General features: G+C 44.0%; 1 protein-coding gene across 1 annotated transcript in view; it reads left to right on the top strand.

Annotated features, from left to right (window-relative positions):
• phldb1a (pleckstrin homology-like domain, family B, member 1a) overlaps nucleotides 1-22,132 on the top strand; it is a gene marked incomplete at both ends in the record, with an annotated part of 70,383 nt that extends 48,251 nt beyond the window's left edge. Inside the window, 18 exons of the mRNA XM_084177591.1 lie at nucleotides 7,877-8,128; nucleotides 9,261-9,437; nucleotides 10,032-10,169; nucleotides 10,565-10,693; nucleotides 12,612-12,767; nucleotides 13,073-13,273; nucleotides 13,893-14,045; nucleotides 14,741-14,866; nucleotides 15,183-15,341; nucleotides 15,777-15,923; nucleotides 16,158-16,280; nucleotides 16,483-16,573; nucleotides 18,017-18,164; nucleotides 18,719-18,809; nucleotides 19,091-19,237; nucleotides 19,985-20,204; nucleotides 21,378-21,463; nucleotides 21,992-22,132. Coding sequence (XP_084033717.1) covers nucleotides 7,877-8,128; nucleotides 9,261-9,437; nucleotides 10,032-10,169; nucleotides 10,565-10,693; nucleotides 12,612-12,767; nucleotides 13,073-13,273; nucleotides 13,893-14,045; nucleotides 14,741-14,866; nucleotides 15,183-15,341; nucleotides 15,777-15,923; nucleotides 16,158-16,280; nucleotides 16,483-16,573; nucleotides 18,017-18,164; nucleotides 18,719-18,809; nucleotides 19,091-19,237; nucleotides 19,985-20,204; nucleotides 21,378-21,463; nucleotides 21,992-22,132 — 2,685 coding nt within the window. The remainder of the gene's footprint in view (nucleotides 1-7,876; nucleotides 8,129-9,260; nucleotides 9,438-10,031; nucleotides 10,170-10,564; nucleotides 10,694-12,611; nucleotides 12,768-13,072; nucleotides 13,274-13,892; nucleotides 14,046-14,740; nucleotides 14,867-15,182; nucleotides 15,342-15,776; nucleotides 15,924-16,157; nucleotides 16,281-16,482; nucleotides 16,574-18,016; nucleotides 18,165-18,718; nucleotides 18,810-19,090; nucleotides 19,238-19,984; nucleotides 20,205-21,377; nucleotides 21,464-21,991) is intronic.
• Between the last annotated feature and the right edge of the window lie 219 nt (nucleotides 22,133-22,351).

The raw sequence follows: 22,351 nt of genomic DNA, 5'->3' as shown, positions 1-22,351 counted from the left end.
AAATGAATACATACATCTGGCCCTTCATTGGACACTGTGTTAACAAACCTCCAAACGAGCTTCAATGCCATACTACACTCCTTCAGTAGCCTCCAACTGCTCTTAAACACTAGTAAAACTAAATGCATGCTCTTCAACCGAACGCTGCTTGCACCCGCCCACCCGACTAGAATCACTACTCTCGACGGGTCTGACCTAGAGTATGTGGACAATTACAAATATCTAGGTGTCTGGTTAGACTGTAAACTCTCCTTCCAGACTCACATTAAGAATCTCCAGTCCAAAGTTAAATCTAGAATCGGTTTCCTATTTCGCAACAAAGCCTCCTTCACTCATGCTGCCAAACATGCCCTCGTAAAACTGACTATCCTACCGATCCTTGACTTCGGCGATGTCATTTACAAAATAGCCTCCAACACTCTACTCAGCAAATTGGATGTAGTCTATCACAGTGCCATCCGTTTTGTCTCCAAAGCCCCATATACTACCCACCACTGTGACCTGTACGCTCTTGTTGGCTGGTCCTCACTACATATTCGTCGCTAAACCCACTGGCTCCAGGCCATCTATAAATCACTGCTAGGCAAATCTCTGCTTTATCTTAGCTCATTGGTCACCATAGCAACACCCACCCGTAGTATGCGCTCCAGCAGGTATATCTCACTGGTCATCCCCAAAGCCAACACCTCCTTTGGCCGCCATTCCTTCCAGTTCTCTGCTGCCAATGACTGGAACAAATTGCAAAAATCTCTGAAGCTGGAGACACTTATCTCCCTCACTAACTTTAAGCATCAGTTGTCAGAGCACCTTACCGATCACTGCACCTGTACACAGCCCATCTGAAATTAGCCCGCCCAACTACCTCATCCCTATATTGTTATTTATTTTGCTCATTTGTACCCCAGTATCTCTATTTGCACATCATCTCTTGCACATCTATCATTCCAGTGTTAATACTAATTGTAATTATTTTGCACTATAGCCTATTTATTGCCTTACCTCCATAACTTGCTACATTTGCACACACTGTATATATATTTATTTCTGTTGTATTTTTGACTTTGTTTTGTTTTACCCCATATGTAACTCTGTGTTGTTGTTTTAATCGCACTGCTTTGCTTTATCTTGGCCAGGTCGCAGTTGTAAATGAGAACTTGTTCTCAACTGGCTTACCTGGTTAAATAAAGGTGAAAAAAAAGACCGGAGAGTGAAGGACAGTGCCTGTTGCACACCACACATCACCCACCTTGAATCTGAGTGGTCAGCATTTTGATAATATTTAAACATGAAACGTAATTGTTTCAAACCTGGACATTTTATGTAATTTTATGAAGCATGTCTTACTTTGTATCAAAGTAGCCTAGCTTAGCCAAAATATGACCATAGAAATGTTGAGGGATCATTTCTAACAGATATTTTCATCTATGAGAATGGTGTTTTCCTGCTAATTGCATTTTGGAACATTCACGCATAGCCTACAGCCATGTGCGTATTGTTGAGCTTATGATATAAAGAAATACAACTTTATCAACATTTTAAGCCTAATGATCAGCCTCATTGCTTAAAAAAATTAAAATGTGCAGTGGTTGTATGAATTTTGGATCTGCCGTCCCAGATCTGTCCCAGAGTCTGTTTTGTACTGTATACATATTTTCTATCTTCCCAGGGAGATGGGACACCCTTAATTTCGAGCCCTGGAGGGAATTATTTGGTATGAATTGTTATGTTGCAATATTTTATAGGCTACTAAGGATGGCCAACCATCCTCCATGAGAGCCTTAAAAGGGGAGTGTTGTATTTTGAGATATGCAAAGAACCCAATAGGCAGAGTGTAACCACAGCTTTGTCTGATTCTATATGATAAGAAAAGTTAGTAATACATTTTAGTGGCATCCTTGCATCCTACAATGTTGTAAAAATTGGTTACAGACTTCAAGAAATCTGTAAAAGATCAGTCCTACTTAATAATTCCATGATCCAGTTGCAGAGGGAGGTGTTCAGTCCCAGGGTCCTTAGCTTAGTGATGAGCTTTGTGGGCACTATGGTGTTGAACGCTGAGCTGTAGTCAATGAACAGCATTCTCACATAGGTGTTCCTTTTGTCCAGGTGGGAAAGGGCAGTGTGAAGTGCAATTGAGATTGCGTCATCTGTGGATCTGTTGGGGCAACAACACATCTGCCACGCTGATCCTCAACACGGTAGCCCCTTAAGTTTATTTAGTAAATGTTTTCTTAAATATTTTTTCTTAAAACTGCATTGTTGGTTAAGGGCTTGTAAATAAGCATTTCACAGTAAGGTCTACACCTGTTGTATTCGGTGCATGTGACAAATACAATTTCATTTGATACAACAAGGATACTATTCGTCCCATCTCTCATTTAAATGGAACTACTTCACAGTAGTAAATAGATAAGCTATTTCAAGTATTTTGCTCTATGCGATCCAGAGCACCATTTAAAAAATAGGCTACAGTAGAACTTAAATGGATACTTCGGGATTTTGGCAATGAGTCAGATGAACTCGTGGATACCATTTTTATGTCTCTGCGTGCAGTGTGAAGGAAGTTGCTAACTAGCACTAGTGCAATTGCTAACTAGCGTTAGCGCAATGACTGGAAGTCTATGGGTTTCTGCTAGCAGATACCCATCTGCTATGGTGCTGATGGTCTGTCCATCTGTGTTTCTGTGTGTCTGTGTGTGCATGCACATGCATGCATGTTTATGTAATCGCGAGATGATCAGATATCACAATTCGTTACACAAGATTACACTTATCCTCACAATGTTATTTTATGAGTAAGACAGATAAAGGGACACGCAGGGAGAAGGAGAAGATAATAAAGATAAAAGGATCAGAGCGAGCGAGAGAGAGAGCTTTTCTGTTGTCCTCTCTCCTGTCCTGTCCTGTCAGTGAGGTAATGTGGGTCATGGTGTATCTGTGGTCTAATTCCCAGACAGAGTAGGGGCAGAGCAGCCCATGGAAATGGAATTGCTAGAATGGAAAAAGACCCTCAGACCACAGCAATTTGACTGTACAGTCACAGCGCTGACTGAAATTGGCATATTGGCGCACGTTTTTAAGGACACACCTAAAATATTTCCACCTCTCCCAACTCAGCAGGCTGATGTTAGACAGGTCGTTTGCCGAAAAATGCCAGTGTGGCAGTTTTTGCAAACTTTGACACTTGCACCTCCTTAAGGACAGCCGAAAATAGAGCCCACAGTCTGAAAAACAGGTCTGCTCACTCAACAGTTTTAACTAACTCAAAGATATCCTGTTTCCGGCAGAGCCATAGATAGAGATTGGTTTCCGTTGAAGATTGAGGTCATTATCAGAGGCCCATACCTTTGTACTGTATCTGTTCCTGGTTTACCCCCACCTGCCCTGGCTGTTTGACTGTTGTTGCGTTTGGAACTCCTTCTGTTTGTAGTTTAGGCTACTCACCATCAGGGGGCAACAAAGTACCATATCCTTGAACCTACAAAAGTGGAGGACTTTTTACAGTAGGATTAACTGGTGCTAGGCAAGTTATTAATTGAACCTGTTACTAGATATAGTGATGTCAGTTCAGCCTGTTCTCTTTGTGTCATGCTGTGGTAGACTGACTTCCAACATCTCCCTTTGTAATTTCATCATATTCACTTTGGGATTAACAGTGTTAAGACTTGAATTAATGACACAAAGAACAAACTGGCAGTTACCTTTCTCACTGTTCCACTGAACTAAATGTGGGAGCCTTGTTGCTGTTGTTAAACTCTGAATCCACTCTTATAGGAGTAGGAATCTGGAGTTATGGGCTGTAAGGAATTTTACTTTATGATCCCATGTAAAGCAATCAAAATATGTGATATCCTGCCAATAAGGTTGAGTGTTCACGCTAAACCATAAGGAATGTCTGAATGTGTGTAGGTATATTATCGCTGGGCCTTCACAAGCTTTTCTCTCTTCTCTCTCTTGTGCATATTTCCTCCCTGGTGGTTTCACAAACATGTTACATGGGTCAGTAGTGGGTGGGTGGCATGAGACATTTGTTATTCTGTCTCAGTCACAGTGTTGTTTACACACACACACACACACACACACACACACACACACAGACGCACAAACACACACGCTCTCTCTCTCTCGCACGCACGCACGCACGCACACACACACACACACACACACACCGTTAAGTACCCTGTTATGACCCTCTGCTGAGGCTCATGTTGTGGACTTAACCTTAAGTAGACAAAGCTTTGTATATGGCTCTAAATGCAGATTCTGACACCTCTTTTCACAAGAGTGAGCGTTTCCAATATGCCTGTATTGATTTGAGATCCCTCTTCTGTCTGGGCAACTGAGGTCATGAGTTCATATGATTTAACTCTTTGCCAAGAGTTTTGACTAAATAATGTTCTGTAACACTGCCATAATGTCTACAAATGCACCTATACTGAGTTGTACCTTGTAGGTGCAGTATGATTCAATTTGTTATATGAGAGTGACAAAACATAGCAGTATGTGTCTGTGAATACATTGCATGACTCCCTCTGCCTGTTTGCAGGTCATGGTGAGCTGTGGTATCTCAGTCATCTCATGCCACTATTTTCATTTAGCCTAGCTTCTCTGGCCTGAATGGTGTGGAGTAATGGGTGGCATGACCTGCTAATGGTACTGCCAACCTGGCTGCTCAACAGGCAGACTAGAGGCCATACAGTATATGGTAGAAATGAAGTAGGACCTGCATACACGATTGCTTCACCACATACCTTTAATCAGGCTAGTAAATACACAACATTTCAATCCAATTTTTCTTCAGCGAGCTCAGCACCCCTAACAAGTGATGTGTGTTTGACTATACATACTATATGTACTGTGTGTGGTACACAGGGGAGTGGGGCAGAGTGGCTTGTGGAGATACATGTGAGGGGAAATGCCTGCAGCAGATGGTGAGGTCAGAGGTGAAAGGTCACTGAAGTCACTGATGGGGTCACAAAATTGGAAGCAGCAGGGGGTACTAAGGGAATGATGGCAGCATTGTCTGTTCTGGTCTGTGTGTGTGTGTGTGTGTGTGTGTGTGTGTGTGTGTGTGTGTGTGTGTGTGTGTGTGTGTGTGTGTGTGTGTGTGTGAGCTGTGTTTTTGTTTGTGTTAATGTGTCTATATTGAGTATGTGTTAAGTTTGAGTATGTGCGTATGTGTATATTTCTACTGGAAGTAAGTGTATTGGTTTACACCTTTATTTGGTTGGTGTATATGTGAGTTAATATTAGTTAGGGTTAGCTTAGGGGCTCTCAACATATCTGCTTCCAAAGAGGTGGTCAAGCGGCTAGAAATTGTGCTCTATGGAAGTCTAAAATATACAGTTGAAGTCGGAAGTTTACATACACTTAGGTTGGAGTCATTAAAACTCGTTTTTCAACCACTCCACAAATTTCTTGTTAACAAACTATAGTTTTGGCAAGTTGGTTAGGACATCTACTTTGTGCATGACACAAGTAATTTTTCCAACAATTGTTTACAGACAGATTATTTCACTTATAATTCACTGTATCACAATTCCAGTGGGTCAGAAGTTTACATACACTAAGTTGACTTTGCCTTTAAACAGCTTGGAAAATTCCAGAAAATGATGTCATGGCTTTAGAAGCTTCTGATAGGCTAATTGACATCATTTGAGTCAATGTCTGAATGTGTGTAGATACTTAGATACTCAGAAAGTAGATGAGGTATATTATCGCTGGGCCTTCACAAGCTTTTCTCTCTTCTCTCTCGTGCATATTTCCGGACCTAGCCTATACAGTGTGAGTCTGTACTCCTGAGTGGCGCAGTGGTCTAAGGCACTGCATCGCAGTGCTAACTGTGCCACTAGAGATCCTGGTTCGAATCCAGGCTCTGTCGCCGCCGGCCGCGACCGGGAGACTCATGGGCGGCGCACAATTGGCCCAGCGTCGTCCAGGGTAGGGGAGGGAATGGCCGGCAGGGATATAGCTCAGTTGATAGAGCATGGCGTTTGCAACGCCAGGGTTGTGGGTTCGATTCCCACGGGGGACCAGTATAAAAAAAAAAATGAAAAAAAATAATATGTATTCACTAACTGTAAGTCGCTCTGGATAAGAGCGTCTGCTAAATGACGTAAATGTAAATGTAATTGGAGGTGTATCTGTGGATGTATTTCAAGGCCTACCTTCAAACTCAGTGCCTCTTTGCTTGACATCATGGGAAAATCAAAAGAAATCAGCCAAGACCTCAGAAAAACAATTGTAGACCTCCACAAGTCTGGTTCATCCTTGGGAGCAATTTCCAAACGCCTGAAGGTACCACGTTCATCTGTACAAACAATAGTACGCAAGTATAAACACCATGGGACCATGCAGCCGTCATACCGCTCAGGAAGGAGACGCGTTCTGTCTCCTAGAGATGAACGTACTTTGGTGCGAAAAGTGCAAATCAATCCCAGAACAACAGCAAAGGACCTTGTGAAGATGCTGGCAGAAACAGGTACAAAAGTATCTATATCCACAGTAAAACGAGTCCTATATCGACATAACCTGAAAGGCCGCTCAGCAAGGAAGAAGCCACTGCTCCAAAACCGCCATAAAAAAGCCAGACTACGGTTTGCAACTGCACATGCGGACAAAGATCGTACTTTCTGGAGAAATGTCCTCTGGTCTGATGAAACAAAAATAGGACTGTTTGGCCATAATGACCAGCGTTATGTTTGGAGGAAAAAGGGGAAGGCTAGCAAGCTGAAGAACACCATCACAACGTGAAGCACGGGGGTGGCAGTATCATGCTGTGGGGGTGCTTTGCTGCAGGAGGGACTGGTGCACTTCACAAAATAGATGACATGGCTTGCAAGCCTTCCCCTTTTGAGTGCACTTCACAAAATAATGTGGATATATTGAAACAACATCTCAAGACATCAGTCAGGAAGTTAAAGCTTGGTCGCAAATGGGTCTTCCAAATGGACAATGACCCCAAGCATACTTTCAAAGTTGTGGCAAAATGGCTTAAGGACAACAAAGTCAAGGTATTGGAGTGGCCATCACAAAGCCCTGACCTCAATCCTATAGAAAATGTGTGGGCAGAACTGAAAAAGCGTGTGCGAGCAAGGAGGCCTACAAACCTGACTCAGTTACACCAGCTCTGTCAGGAGGAATGGGCCAAAATTCACCCAACTTATTGTGGGAAGCTTGTGGAAGGCTACCCGAAATGTTTGACCCAAGTTAAACAATTTAAAGGCAATGCTACCAAATACTAATTGAGTGTAAGTAAACTTCTGACCCACTGGGAATGTGATGAAAGAAATAAAAGGTGAAAGAAATAATTATCTCTACTATTATTCTGACATTTCACATTCTTAAAATAAAGTGGTGATCCTAACTGACCTAAGACAGGGAGTTTTTACTGGGAATAAATGTCAGGAATTGTGAAAAACAGAGTTTAAATGTATTTGGCTAAGGTGTATGTAAACTTCCGACTTCAATTGTATGTGTAGTAGAAGAAGAAAGCCTGGGTGGGGCCAGAGAGAAAGGTTAACACTCTCCCTGCTCTTTATCAAAATACAGACCTAGCCTATACAGTGTGAGTCTGGTATGATGGCTAGAGGACCCCCTGAAAGGGACAGTTATGCTCATGCCAGCTCCGTCACTTCTGGCGTCTGGTTACAGTCAGCCAATAGGAACAGCCGATGGCTCAGAGACAGCTGCCTGGCCCGGACAATGTCACACAAGGACAACGCAGAGCATTTTAGAGGCAATATGAGCTGTGTCATTGTGTGGTGTGCAGGCTTTCTTACCCCTTTGCTCGGTGTGTGTGTGTGTGTTTGTGTGTGTGTGTGTGTGTGTGCGCGCACGTGTGTGCGCACGTGTGTGCATGTGTATGTGTGTGTAGGAGCGACAGAGGTTGGAGACCATCCTTAGCCTGTGTGCGGAGTACACCAACTCTCCCCAATGTCTGGGTGGTGAGACAGGGAGTACAATAGGGCACTTCCCTGGACCAGTGGAGGGGGGCGCTAGAGAGAAACCCTGTACAGAGACAGGTGGTGGGGCGACCCAGCGAGGAGGAGTGGCTCAGAAGCAGAGAGAGAGTGATGAGGAGAACCAGAGAGAGGAGTCCAGCAGCACAGAGAGCACTCACCAGGAGGTGAGAAAAAACACACGCACAAACACACACACACACACGCACGTGCGCATACGACGCAGGCACTCACACACACAAGCATTCTCGGACGGTGCAATTGCCGTACCATGCGGTAATACAGCCCGATGGTGCATCTGTAGAAGTTTGTGAGGGTCTTAGGGGCCAAGTAGAATTTATTCAGCCTCCTGAGGTTGAAGAGGCGCTGTTGCGCCTTCTTCACCACATTGTCGGTGTAAAGGGACCATTTCAGGTCCTCAGTGATGTGCACGGCAATGGACTTGAAGCTTTTGACCCTCTCTACTACGGCCCTGTTGATGTGGATCCCTTCACACCGATTTGCTCTCTCTACTGTGTCCTGTAGTCCACTGTTGTGTCATCAGAAAACTTGATGATTGAGTTGAAGATGTGCGTGGCCACAGTCATGGGTGAACAGGGAGTACAGGAGGGGGCTGAGCACACACCTCTGTGGGGCCCCCCTGTTGAGGATCAGCATGGCAGAGGTGTTGTTGCCTACCTTCACCACTTGGGGTCGCCCCGTCATGAAGTCTAGGATCCAGTTGCACAGGGAGGGGTTCAGACCCAGGGCCCTGAGCTTAGTGATGAGCTTGGAGGGCACTATGGTGTTGAAGGCTGAGCTGTAGTCGATGAACAGTATTCTTACATAGGTATCCCTCTTCCAGGTGGGATATTGCAGTGTGCAGTTGATCTATTGGGGCGGTATGGAAATTGTAGTGTGTCTAGGGGTGTCGGGTAAGGTGGAGGTGATATGATCCTTAACTCTCAAAGCACTTCATGATGACAGAAGTGACTGCCACGGGGCGATAGTCATTTAGTTCAGTTAACTTCACTTTCTTGGGGACAGGAATAATGGTGGACATTTTGAAGTAAGTGGGGACAGCAGACTGGGATAGGGAGAGATTTAATATGTCCGTAAACAATCCAGCCAGCTGGTCGGCACATGCTCTAAGGGCGCGGCTTGGGATGCCGTCTTGCAAGGGGTTAATACACTTAAATGTCTTACTCACGTCGGCCACAGAGATCGGGAGCACACAGTCCTCGTGAGTGGTATGGGCCCACGTCGGCGGCTCGGTGTTCTCTGAATGTACTCACATTGGTGCATGTATGCTTTATCCAGCAGGAGGACTCAGGGTCAGGGTTAGGTGTGGGTGTGTCAGGGTTAGGATCAGGTGTATCTGGGCGTCAGGAGCAGCAGTATCTGGAGGAGGAGAGGACCAGGGTTCTGTCCAGGGTGGATGAGCTGAAACACAGAGTCACAGAGCTGGAGCAGCAGCTACAGGAGTCCAGACAGGAGGTAGGTTAACAAACAGCAACCCTTAAGCACTGCACTACTCTCCAGTTATGAGTACACCGTTAAAATGAAGTGCTTTGTAACACTTAAACTAGTGGCGACTGTGCTGCCACCAATTTAAAGGAGACTAAATCTTTACTTTGCGGCAGGTAGCCTTGAGGTTAGAGCGTTGTGGGCCAGTAACCAAAAGGTTGATGATTCGAATTCTGGAGCAGACAAAAAATGAATACAAATAATGTTGCTGTGCCCTTGAGCAAGACACTTAACCTTAATTGCTCCAGGGGCGCTATACAATCGCGACCCTGGCCGTGACCCCTCTACCTGCGGGTGTCTCAGGGGGAGTTGCGATATGCAAAAAAACACATTTCCATTACACACTTCTGTGTGTAACAGGACAAATATAAGCACCCCCCAAATTATATTATTATAGGATAAACAGTAACTTCTACCTGATACAGCCAGCTGAGGATGGACTTTAGAATCTGGTTCCTCTCCAGGTTTCTTGCCGCTGTGCTTCTACTTGCTCTTTTTCTGAGTCTAGTCCGGGTTACTGTAAACTAAGCACTGTTGTCCTGTTTGCCTGTCTGTCCCTCCCAGGCGGAGATGGAGAGGGCTCTTCTGCAGGGGGAGAGGCAGGCTGAGCAGGAGCAGGTCGAGACAGAGACAGAGATAATCTCTCAGCTCCAGTCTAAACTCAGCCAGCTGGACAGGGCCACCCAGAGGGAGAAAGACAAGGTAGGACCATCTAGTAACAGACCACACACATACAACTGCTTGTTCACTCACAAGCACTCATCTAGCTACACACCTCCACGTGCACAGAGGTGTGCATGGAGCTTGTACTAGTAGTTGGACATCAAAGCTCTGCATCAATGATCAACCTTCATTTATATGGCCAAGCGTGTTGAGTCCTGATGCTCAGATAGCTACACACTTTTCAGCTTATTTTTTTTCCTGTTGACTCAAAAAGATGCTTGAAGCCTTGCAACCTTAACCCCCAGCACCCTAACCCCCTCACTCACCTACTACCTTTGACCTCTCTTTAAAGCTGCTTGGCTGCATGGCGTGGTTTTGAGCCGTGTATTTTTTTTCTTCTCCCTGGGACGGTGTGTGTGTGGTGTGTGTTCTAGGGGAGGGCTAATGTGTCTGCTGAGCGGCAGCTGCTGGAGAGACTTCATGAGGGGTACAGTGAGCTGAAGAGCCAGGTTCATAACTGTCCTGAATCTCTGAGGGAACAGTTACAGGAGCAGCTACGGAGGGTCAGTGCTCTTCACACACCCTAGTCCACTAGAACTAGAACTAGAACTAGAACACTAGAACTAGAAAACTAGAACTAGAACGCTAGGACTAGAACACTAGAACTAGAACAATAGAACAAGAACACTAAAACTAGAACACTAGAACTAGAACACTAGAACTAGAACACTAGAACTAGAACACTAGGACTAGAACACTAGAACTAGAACTAGAACACTAGAACTAGAACACTAGAACTAGAACACTAGGACTAGAACTCTAGGGGCTCTATTTTCGGTTGTGTCAAATGAACGTTAGTTTGCAATTTTGGCATGTAAAAATTGGCGCACTGGCATTTTCCAGCCCTAATGCCAACCTAATGGCAATTTATCTGTCTAACATCAGCTCACTTGCACTGAGGTGGGATCGGTGGCAATATTTGAGGTGTGTCCAAGCACAACAGTGTCAATTTCATGCAGTGCTAATGGTACGTTTTAAGACCCACAAAAAGCAGGTCTTAACGGTAAAGCAGTTGATAATGGCATGGATTTTGAGAGCGGAAGCGCAGCCTGTACAGCCATGACGCACAGTGCCCATGGAAGGAGAGATGTACTTTTTGTGCCGGTGAATCTCGTATTTAGAAATATAAAAAAATGGTTTCCCACCATTTCGTTTAATTTGATTAAAAACCAAGCACAGCCTACCCTTAATCAAGGCTGGTTTAACAGCATCACATAGGTACGTCTTTTTCTCCTTTCCATTAGCCAAAAGTAGCTCATGAATAAAGGGTTTTTAAATGGTTCACAATTCACATACCTGCATTTTGCTTGTTCAAGTAGGCTATCCATCCCCATTTAGGGTGGCAGGTAGCCTAGCGGATAGAGCGTTGGGCCAGTAACTGTAAAATCACTAGTTCGAATCCCAAAGCGTTTTAATTCACATAATTTTAACATTCTGTCATAAAGAGCATGTGTTCAACTTAATAAAAAACATGTTTTTGCATCGACCCACTCAGTTTTCCACCACAAAACACCAGAAAATGGCCAAAAAGAGTAGAACCAGAACCACTATGATTTTACTATTAGATGTTCAAAGCTACAAAATAAGTAGGGCTTTACAATGATGATGAAAACGAAACATTTTGAGGTTAAGTGTGTTAACAATTTCCTAGATGTCACAGAGGGTGCACAGAGGGACATGCCAAAATGCTGAATCTTGGCACAAGTTTATAGAATTTTACATGTGGTTATATTAAAGGGCACTTCATTTAATATAACAGGCTTTTAAATTCAATATTGGGGCTCAATTTCTACTTAAAATATCAAAGGGACGCAAAAAGGACCCAGGTACTGCTTAAGTGTATTGCCTTAGAAAAGAGCAAACATGTCAAAGCTGTGAATGAAATAACATTTGGACACTGGAGTTCATTCAGGACTATGGAAGTCTTATCGCTTTGCATGTGCTTGTTGTATTTTTTTTAATGTCTTTTTTTAAAGTAAGCTAGAAGTATACTGTGCCCTTTCTGCTGTGTATGTTGCAATATCATATAAAAATTTGCTTTACTAATTAAATAACTAGCTAACATGTTTTCATGTTGTTATTACTTCTGTTTGTCAGTGAATAAGACCTCCCCATTTTGAATTGGTGTGACCTGTCTGTGTGTCTGTCTTGCACTTGTCTGTATGTCTGTTTGTGTCTATGGCAAGATGCAGATGGCGCCGACAGACATGGCAGCTCTGCTTCTAGCTTCTAAGCAACTTTGCAGTATTTTGGTTTTTTTTGTGTATTATTTCTTATTGTTAGATACTACTGCACTGTTGGAGTTAGGAACACAAGCATTCCGCTACACCCACAATAACATCTGCTAAATATGTGTATGTGACCAATAAAATATGATTTGATTTGATCTGTCTGTCCATCTGTCTGTGTGTCTGTCTGTAGGAGGCAGAGGCGCTTGAGGTGGGGACCAAGCAGTTTGAGGACCTGGAGTTCCGTCAGCTGGAGAGAGAGAGCGGTCTGGAGGAAGAGAAGGAGACGCTCAGCAGACAGCTGCTCCTGGAAAGGGCAGAGTACCACCGCAGCGTGGCCAAGAGGAAGGTAGGACAAGACACACTGCTACACAGTAATCTACACCATATTGGTAATTATAAACCCTTTCACACTACTGAGCCGAGCCGAACCAAGCTGAACTGTAGTACGCTGGTCTGGTTAGTGGTTAAGCATCCACCACAGTTGCTAATACCGTGCTGATAAAATATCAGAACTAGTTCAGTACGGTTCAGATTGGCCCAATCGTGTGAGCGGGATAATAGTCATACTATCATGGAAAGTATGGAATTGAAAAAACATCGGAGCTTGCATTGTAAGATGGGATGTAAAGCGAAGTGCCCCTTGATCTTTAGGAGAAGATGGCTGCTCTGGAGGTGCAGGCCAACCAGTTAGGGGTGCAGGCAGCTCAGGACTGTGAGAGGATGGCTAAAGATAGGACCCTGGCCCTACAGCTGCTTCATAAGGAGAAGGACAGGCTGTCTACTCTGGAGAAGAGATATCACACTCTGACAGGAGGACGGAGCTTCCCCAAGCCCTGCAGCACCATGAAGGAGGTGAGAAGGAGGAACACAATCAATTGAATTCATCTTGATTTATCCAGGATAGTCTTTAAATAATACATTATTTGTTTCTTAGGCTTAAAAATTTTGATACTTTTTTGTTTGTTTTTGTTTTTAGAATAATTTGAAAGGGGGAGGTGCCTTACAAGCCTCTCTGTTTTGTTTTTTTACCTCTCCGGCACATGCTCTTTTCATTTGCCTTTTAAACTCTCATTATATTGTTTTGCATTTTCTTGTGTGCGAATAAATAAATAGTCAACTCAGCAGCAACTGTCACTGTTTCCTAGAGAGTCCTGGGATCTATAAAAGCAACCTACAAGCCTGACAACTAACAAGTGAGGCCGCAGTACCTCAGAGATGCTGAGGACTCTTGTTAGTGTAAATTGCTGACACATCACTGAGCTGGCCTCTCTTACTGAAAGGAGATCAGCTATGTTTGTCAAGCTGGACTCTCTAGTCTAAATGATATAGGTGAAAGCTATTGTACTGCTGGGTTGCTGTGATGAATAGAGGAGACTCGTTAGGGTTAGGATTAGTTGCTTACAGTGTAGGGTAACAGGTTTAACCATAGATATTTGAGTACACATTTGACTGAAAACTTTTACTGAAACAGGAAGTACCAGTGCTGCATATCAGCGAACCTGACCTGGTACAGGTAGAGGGGGAGGTTGTCCCTCCTCCACATCCTCCCTACCCTCCTCCTGCCTCCTTCTCTTCCTCCTCGTACACCCCCTCCCCTGACCTCTGTCCCACCAGGCCACAGGAGGTAAACACACTGACGCATGTGGACTGACTACACTACCCATAATGCAGCCTGACTACACTACCCACAATCCCCCTTCCTTGGGGACGTATCCTAACCTGGCTTGCTCTGCATTGAGTGTGTTGTGTCCACTAAGAGAAATGGACATGAGTGGTTTTTCAGAAGCTTGAAAAATAATCCCTTATTTGTTTTAGTCTGTCGGTGTGTCTTATGACAAGGTGGCCTGTGCCTGAATGTTTCTGCATCTACATTTGTATCGTTTGTGTTGGGGTTGTCTCAATTTGTGACGTCGGGATCCAGTGTGTTTGGACCAAGTGTCTGTCTGTTTTCTGTGGCTTGGTTGGCTTACCTTTACCCTTTGTGATGAGTACCAGTAATGTAGTTTGAGGTGACTTATTTTTTGTGTGATAATGATCATACACAAAATTAATTTTAGGAACTTAGTGCATGTGTGTGGGAATCTGTGTATGGGAATCTGTGTGTGGGTGTGTGTGTGTGTGTGTGTAGGGGTGTGTATGTACAAAAAATAAAAAAAATGTATGGACTCCCTACTGTAAGTCGCTCTGGATAAGAGCGTCTGCTAAATAACTCAAATGTAAAATGTGTGGGAGAGTAGGGGTATTTTGTCTTTGAATATACAATCTATCCCTTATTTCAACTTGTGTGTGCTTGTGTTGTGGGTGTTGGTGTTGATGCAGGAGTACCTCAGGCTCGCTGATGTCTATAAGATGTATGGGAGCTGTGGTCCTCTCCCAACCTACTCTACCTCCCCTGCTCCTCACTGCCTCTCTCTCACTGTTGCTCCAGCAGCTCTGCCCCGCGAGGTAGAATATACCACCTGCTTTCTATTATTCCCTCTGTTTCTGTTTTCTGTTTCAAAAGTTACTTTCTTTTATGAATCTTTTATTAAATGGCTTTCTTGGAGATATACCCTTGGTTAAAATTCTTACCTCTCTCTGCTCTCTCCCAATATCTACAACATTTGCCTTAATTGTGTGTGTGTGTGTGTGTGTGTGTGTGTGTGTGTGTGTGTGTGTGTGTGTGTGTGTGTGTGTGTGTGTGTGTGTGAGTGTTTGTGTGTGTGTGTGTGTTTGTGTGTGTGCGCATCCCTGCGCGCGCGTGTTGGTTATCTTTGTAAAGGAATACGTCACGGTTAGTCAGTTAAGCCAGATGTTGGGGATGCAGAAACTTGGCCCCTCCCCCGCACCTTCTATCCAGTCATTCCAGCTTGCGCTCGCTGACCCTGCCTTCTCCTGCCACTCAACTCCATGTGACCCCTCCCCCACTATCTCAGTCGAGGTGTGTGCCTCCCTCCTGGCTTTAAACCCCTAAAACGTTTATACGGTTTACGGAGATATGGAATAAAATGTATTGTGGATAAAGTTCTCTTGGGCTTTGGTATAGACAAACTGCACTTTCTCCTTTCTCCTAAAGGCTGTTTAGAATTTAGTTCAGTCATTTTTGGTTAATGGACCAACCTTTGTGAGCATAGAATGTTCTGAAATCACTTTATTAATTATGAATAACTTTATGACTATGTTATGAATGGTTCCTTTTACTGTCTGGGTAAAAGAAAGTCTTCGACATCAGCTTTATATTACTCATATCAAGGAATTTCCATTCTATTACTTCTTGTTTTTCCTGCCTCCTACCTCTTTTATGCTTCTCATCCGGTCTCTGTTGCTCTCCTGCTCTGCTCTCTGCCTGGACTCTCTGCACCACCAACCCCCTCAGAGCCAGCCTGAGTGGATTAGACCTCACAACCCAGCCCTTAAATTAGAGCGCTGGTACCAGGACATAATGTCAGCAGGGGAGCCACACCACCAGTCATGCCCTCCCCCTCTCCCTGCTAAGTCTCACTCCTCACGCAGACCTAGCCAGGTAAACCTCTCGCCTCTCTTTGCTTCAGTCTCCTATTTGTCCTGTTCTTCATTTCATTTCCTGATATGATGTTTGCCATTTTGATCAGGGTTGGGTTGCTGACCAGTGGTGGTGATTGTTTACATCAGTGTCTTTGATGCTACCTGGTCATCTTGGTCTTGTGCTGTGTCATGGAGACCTGTTCTGGTCACCTGTCTGACTGACTTGTTTGACTTCCTCTGGTCTTGTCTTCAGGTGTACCGGTCAAAACCAGATGGTGATGTAGTTCAGACAGCATCACGTTCTAGTAGTGTCAACGGTACTGCCAGCCCTCCACAGTCCAATGGGGTTACACTGGGCCGAAGCACACCCACCAAGGTAAGGGACTCTCTGATAATCCTCTACCCATAGATCATGGTGGTAGGAACTATAATATTATACTCTACTCTATTCTATTCCCTTCTCTTTTATTATATTATATAACATTCCGTTCCATATTATATTATGATATTCTCTATTATATTCTACATGTATACGTAATCCCTCTTCATAACTCCCCCCTCCCTCTGTCCCTTCCCAGGGTCTCCAGCTGGTGTCCAGGGAGCTGTCAGTGTCAGGCCCTCCAGACATGGTGATGGACACCAGGAGGCAGCTGTCACTGCAGACCAAAGGTAACAGAGCCCCTCCCCTTCCCCTGTCTGGTTCCACCCACTAGTACACATCAATGCTTCTCCCACTTCTACAGTATGATTCCCTCATAGCCAAAAGACCATGGACGTTACTGTACCTGTGAGACTAGAACCAAAACTATGATGTTGTTGGAGAAAATATAAACTGTAGGCAACTGCAGGGGGAAACTGGGGAAACAGTTGGGAAATTGTTTGATTGATTATATTACTATTTATTGATTGCATGTATTCTGCAGGATTCATTTGTAAGAGACCTGGGTATCAATATGACTCCCTGTTGAAATAAAGGTGAAATAAAATCAATGCAAAACCAGATGCAATGCCTCATATAGTAGAATACTGCACTTAAAATGGTGTCATTCTTGTTCTTACATTGTGGTTTCACAGAGTCCCTCCCATCTAGTTCAGAGTCCCTCCCACCTAACTCTGAACCTCTCCCAGTTGTAGACAGGTAGTGGGTATTTTCTTCCTATAGAAAAAATTTATGGCTCTTTTGCATTCGAGCCTATAACACAGAATTCAGACCAGCTATGAATATGCTGCGAAAATATTGCCCTCCATAATGTTTGCATTAATGATATGGCATCAACAGAGGCATACATAGAAGAATGATATACTGTAGATGTAAATATTTCCTTTGCTAATGGGACCCATCTCGTGGGCTAATGGGCATAATGGGACCCATCTCGTGTCAGACCATCCTTCTGTGAGCTGAAGCTGAAGCTCAGCTGGGTCATGCAGCAAGACAATGATCCAAAACACACAATCAAGTCTACATGAAAATTGCTAAAAAGCAACAAATTGGAAGTTTTGGAATGGCCTAGTCAAAGTCCAGACCTAATCCCAATTGAGATGTTGTGGCAGGACTTGAAACGAGCAGTTCATGCTTGAAAACCCCCACGTCACTGAGTTAAAGCAGTTCTGCATGGAAGAGTGGGCCAAAATTCCTCCACAGCGACGTGAGAGACTGATCAACAACTACAGGAAGCATTTGGTTGGAGTCATTGCAGCTAAAGGTGGCACAACCAGTTATTGAGTGTAAGGGGGCAATTACTTTTTCACACAGGGGAATTGGGTGTTGCATAACTTTGTTTATGAAATAAATTAAATAAATATGTAATTGTTGTGTTATTTGTTCACTTATGTTCCCTTTATCTAATATTAGGTTTTGGTTGAAGATCTGATAACATTCAGTATCACAAATATGCAAAAGTAGAGAAAATTAGAAAGGGGGCAAATACTTTTTCATAGCACTGTATATACAGTTAAAAACATGGGGATCCATAATAAATACAAATACAAATATCCTGGCCACTGTCAGGTCTAAACAACAGCCTGCTATGACATCTCAGTACCACTAGGTGGCGCGTGCGCTGCAGTCATTAGATAACCATTTCACTGCCCTGTTTTCACCTCCTCCCACAGGCCCTCCTCCCATGGTCCACCACTCCATCCTGCACCACCAGACACCCCCCTCAGGGGACCCGCAGTACGACACCCTCAGCCTGGAGAGCTCTGACAGCGTCGAGACCTCCGTCTCCACCGGCAACAACTCTGCCTGTTCTCCAGAAAGGTGAGAGACGAGACGGGGGGAGACGGGGATACCACGGCAACTCAGTCTGTTTCCATGGGAACACTCAAGTCTGCCCTCTCTATGTCCCTGACGATGATGGGTCACTGTGTTCACTTTTGTTCCCCTGACAACATGTTTTGTTACACGTCTGTTACCTTGACAACACGTTTCACACTAGCCTGTTGCTATGCCAACCCGCTCAAGCGGTAGGCGAGGAGAACCTCACCTGTTTGAGTTGTTTATGGGATTCCCCCAGGGAAGATACTACAGTAGAAACTGTTTCATATAAAACGGAGGCAGATATAATAGCAGCTCCATAGTGTTGTACAAAAGCTTCTTGAATGTTATCTACAGAGGAGTGCTGCTCTGGTAACTGGTACCGTTTTGGAGCTTTGTTGTTTGTAGACGGTTTGGAGTCATGTTTTTATTTACTTTTCATTCCCAGTGCAGTACTGTAGTAAACATCTAATTTGAGTACTGTAGTAACCTCCCCCCCCCCCCCCCCCCTCCCTCCCTGTGTAGTAGTAACATAACATCCCTCTCTCTTTGTGTAGTGGCAGTGGGCTTGAGGCCCTGAGGATCGAGGAGATGGAGAAGATGTTAAAGGAGGCTCAGCAGGAGAAAGCCAGGCTGGTGGAGAGCAGAGTGAGTCCAAACAACATGTCTCACACCAACACCAATGGAGCATATAACCTACAGATAATTATGGCAAATGGAGATTCCTTCTACTACAGTGCAACTGATTTTTTGTTGTCTCTACACCCCCATTCTCTTCTATCTGTCTCACACTCAATCCATGAACCCGTATTTCCCCTGACCAATCACCTTGCCATTGTATACCTGCTGCACTTCCTGTCTCTCTCATGTCTCTTCCTCCATCCTTCTCTCCATCTGCTCGCCCCTCTTTTCCTCCCGCCCGTCCCCAGGAGAGGGAGGTGCAGGCGCGGAGGCAGATGTTGGAGGAGGAGCGGGGGAGGCGCGAGGAGGCCGAGAGGAGGCTGCAGGACGAGACGGCCCACAGGCAGAGGCTGGTGGAGGAGGAGGTGAAGATGAGAGAGAAGCACTTCTCTCAGGTTAGTGGAACAACGCAGCAGGAGAGGAGGACTGGATGGAGGGAGGATGGAGAAAGAGGGCGGGTGGAGAGAATGAAAGACAAGAAATGGGGAGTGAGGGTGGGAAGATCAGATGGTGAGTGAAGAGAGAAAACAAAGAGAGAGGGCGGGGAATGGAGAGTTTGAAGGAAGAAGAGAGAGAGAGAAAGGGAGAGAGAGAGAAGGGAGAGAGTGCGAGAGAGAGGGTTCACAGTAAAGTATGATATATATATATCACGAGTGCTTTTATCTCAGTTGATTGGGTTTAATTGTCTATATTTTCTGCAGTGAATAATGAAACTAAACAAACATCCTCTGGGATGATAAAGGTGCACCTGGCGTGCCTAGTTAAGTAATACTTATATTATCATACATATTAAGTCTCCCCACTACACTGCTGCCTCAGCTTGTGTTGTAAATGGATGGAACTTTCATTCACATAGTTATAGACATAAAAATAGAATTACTAGAAGGGACATAGCCGAGCCTCAGACCACTGCAATTGAAATAGAATACTCATGGGCACACTCAACATGGCCGTCGGTCCACCCATCACGAACCATTTATTTGAACGGGATGTCCATTCTAGTCATTCTATTTTTATGGTGAAGCCTCTTTGTGGGGTGTGTGTTAGTGTGTCTGGGGGTGTTGGGATAAAGGAAACAGACAAATCTAAGTGTCTCTGTGATAATAAAGTAATCTTCACCTCCCTCTCTGTCCTCTCCCCAGGCCCGCCCCATGACACGATACCTACCCATCAGGAAGGAGGAGTTTGACCTGCGTTCGCACGTGGAGTCGTCGGGTCACAGCGTGGACACCTGTCCCTACGTCATCCTCACAGAGAAGATGTGCAAGGGACACCTGGTCAAGATGGGCGGCAAGATCAAGTCGTGGAAGAAACGCTGGTTTGTCTTCGACCGCCTCAAGAGGAACTTCTCCTACTATGCTGGTGAGGAAGGAAGCCATTCCCTAATTAGTCATCCTAACATCTTTTTCTATGAACTACGTAGGAAGGAAGCAATGGCCTAACCGCTCTATTAGTGGGTTAATGACAGAATTCTGTTATGTAGCCCAGAAGATAAGATATGGCACCCTATTCCCTATGGTGTGGTTTGACCACTTCTGCCCTGTTCTCCGAATCCCCCCCCCCCCCTCCCCTCTCTCTCTCTCTCTCTCTTTCTCTCTTTCTCTCTCGGATCACTTCCGCCTAGCCTTTTCACCCCCTCACTCCTGACGATGATGGTGGTGATGAAATAATCTGCAATACTTTGTGGTGCTGTGCGTTTCTAAGGGAGGCGAGGAGGCTGGGCTAGCTCCTGGCTGGCTTGGTCGTGACTAACAAAACCAAACTCACAACATCTTCAAAAACATTTATCTCATTACTAAGCAGATTTGGCTAATCAAAAAAGGCAAGATGGTGAAAGAGAAAAAGTGGGATGGATTTCAAAGGATTTGCTTTTTAATTGTTGTCGGCTATTGGTCTGCTTTTTTGTTTTCCGTGCACACTAAAGAGCCTCGCTGGCTACCATTGTTTATTTGAATAAGGATTAAATATATATATATATATATATATGTATATATATATATATATATATATATATATATATATATATATAAATGTTTCAGAAATCCTTTTCTTGCCACACAGCAGGGAGAATGAATTCTTAACTCCAAAATCAGTTTGACTCTATGAAACTCAGTTATCTTAAGGGCATTTTTAGACAGTCACGCGTCCATCCTAAGACTTATTAATTAATAGCAGTTTATATATTGGACTACACTTGACCATCAAGTATGTAGGCAAATCAAAAACAAAAAATGTATAAATACTTGTTGAATTCCAATTCAGTTCAATACAGTACAATGAAAAATAGGGTAGATTCACAAAGTAGACAGACTCCAATATCTTCTTTTCACGATTTCTTATGTTTTTTTTCTTTTTTACTTTCTTGAAGCAGCAAGAAAGCTTGACACAATTCAATTCAGTGTTATTTTGTCAGAGTGAAACAGAAACAGAAAGGTCTGTTATTGCATCAGTATAAGACTATAAAACACTGTGATTCTCCTTTCTCTCCTCTCAGACAACTTAAAACACTGTGTTTTCTTTCTGTCTTCCTCTCAGATAAGCATGAGACCAAGCTGAAAGGACTCATCTACTTTCAGGCTATAGAGGAGGTATACTACGATCACCTACGCAGTGCCACTAAGGTACAGAACCCTTCACTCTATCCGCTACAGCTTAACACTCAGTACATTGTCATTACATTCTTCAGTTCTGAATTTATTTTAAATGTATTTACTGTGATCACTTTTTTACTAGTTAATGTACAGATTTTGTTTTGTTTTATTACAATATTACTGTTTTGTTTGAAATTGATTTTAAATACTTTAAAAGTAATTAGCAAGAATGTAGGATTTTTGCAAAGAATGCTCTTACTAGATGTTATTTATTGGAGATAGATGTGCATTTTCAAATCACGGAACAGTGTGTTTAAGAGCTCTCGGCAAAGACAGAGCTGCAGTAAGTTATCATTAACTTATTTGTCAACTAAATGTATAAATATTTAAGGACAAGTTACCATGTATATTCTTAGTAATTTTGTGATAATTAACACCCTGTCAAATAAAGTTGAATTGATTGTACAATGTACTCTTTTCCACAAAGTATTTTTCACCTTGATAATACTTTCTTTTATTTTCCTTCCCCTCTCCCTCTCCTCCTCTCTCTCTCTCCAGAGCCCCAACCCGTCGCTGACCTTCTGTGTGAAGACTCACGACCGGCTCTACTTTATGGTGGCCCCATCTCCAGAGGCCATGAGGATCTGGATGGATGTCATAGTAACCGGGGCGGAGGGATACACACAGTTCATGACCTGAGGGACCGAGCTCTCCGGGTGACAGACAACAGGGTTGTGTTCATTAGGGCGCGTAATGGAAAAACATTTGAAAACCATTTGCAACAGAAAACGAAAATGTTAGTTTATTTTTGGACAAGTCCGAGTAGTTCCTCTCTGTTTCAGTCCTTTTTCTTCCGTTTGGTGCCTAATGAACATGACCCAGGAGAGAGAGAGACCACGGGGTTGCTGCTCCCAGATG

This window comes from Coregonus lavaretus, assembly GCF_964263955.1.
Source record: "Coregonus lavaretus genome assembly, chromosome: 15".
Classification (NCBI taxonomy): domain Eukaryota; kingdom Metazoa; phylum Chordata; class Actinopteri; order Salmoniformes; family Salmonidae; genus Coregonus; species Coregonus lavaretus.
The sequence above is the reverse complement of the archived record's forward strand: the minus strand, read 5'-3'. Positions and strand labels throughout refer to the sequence as shown.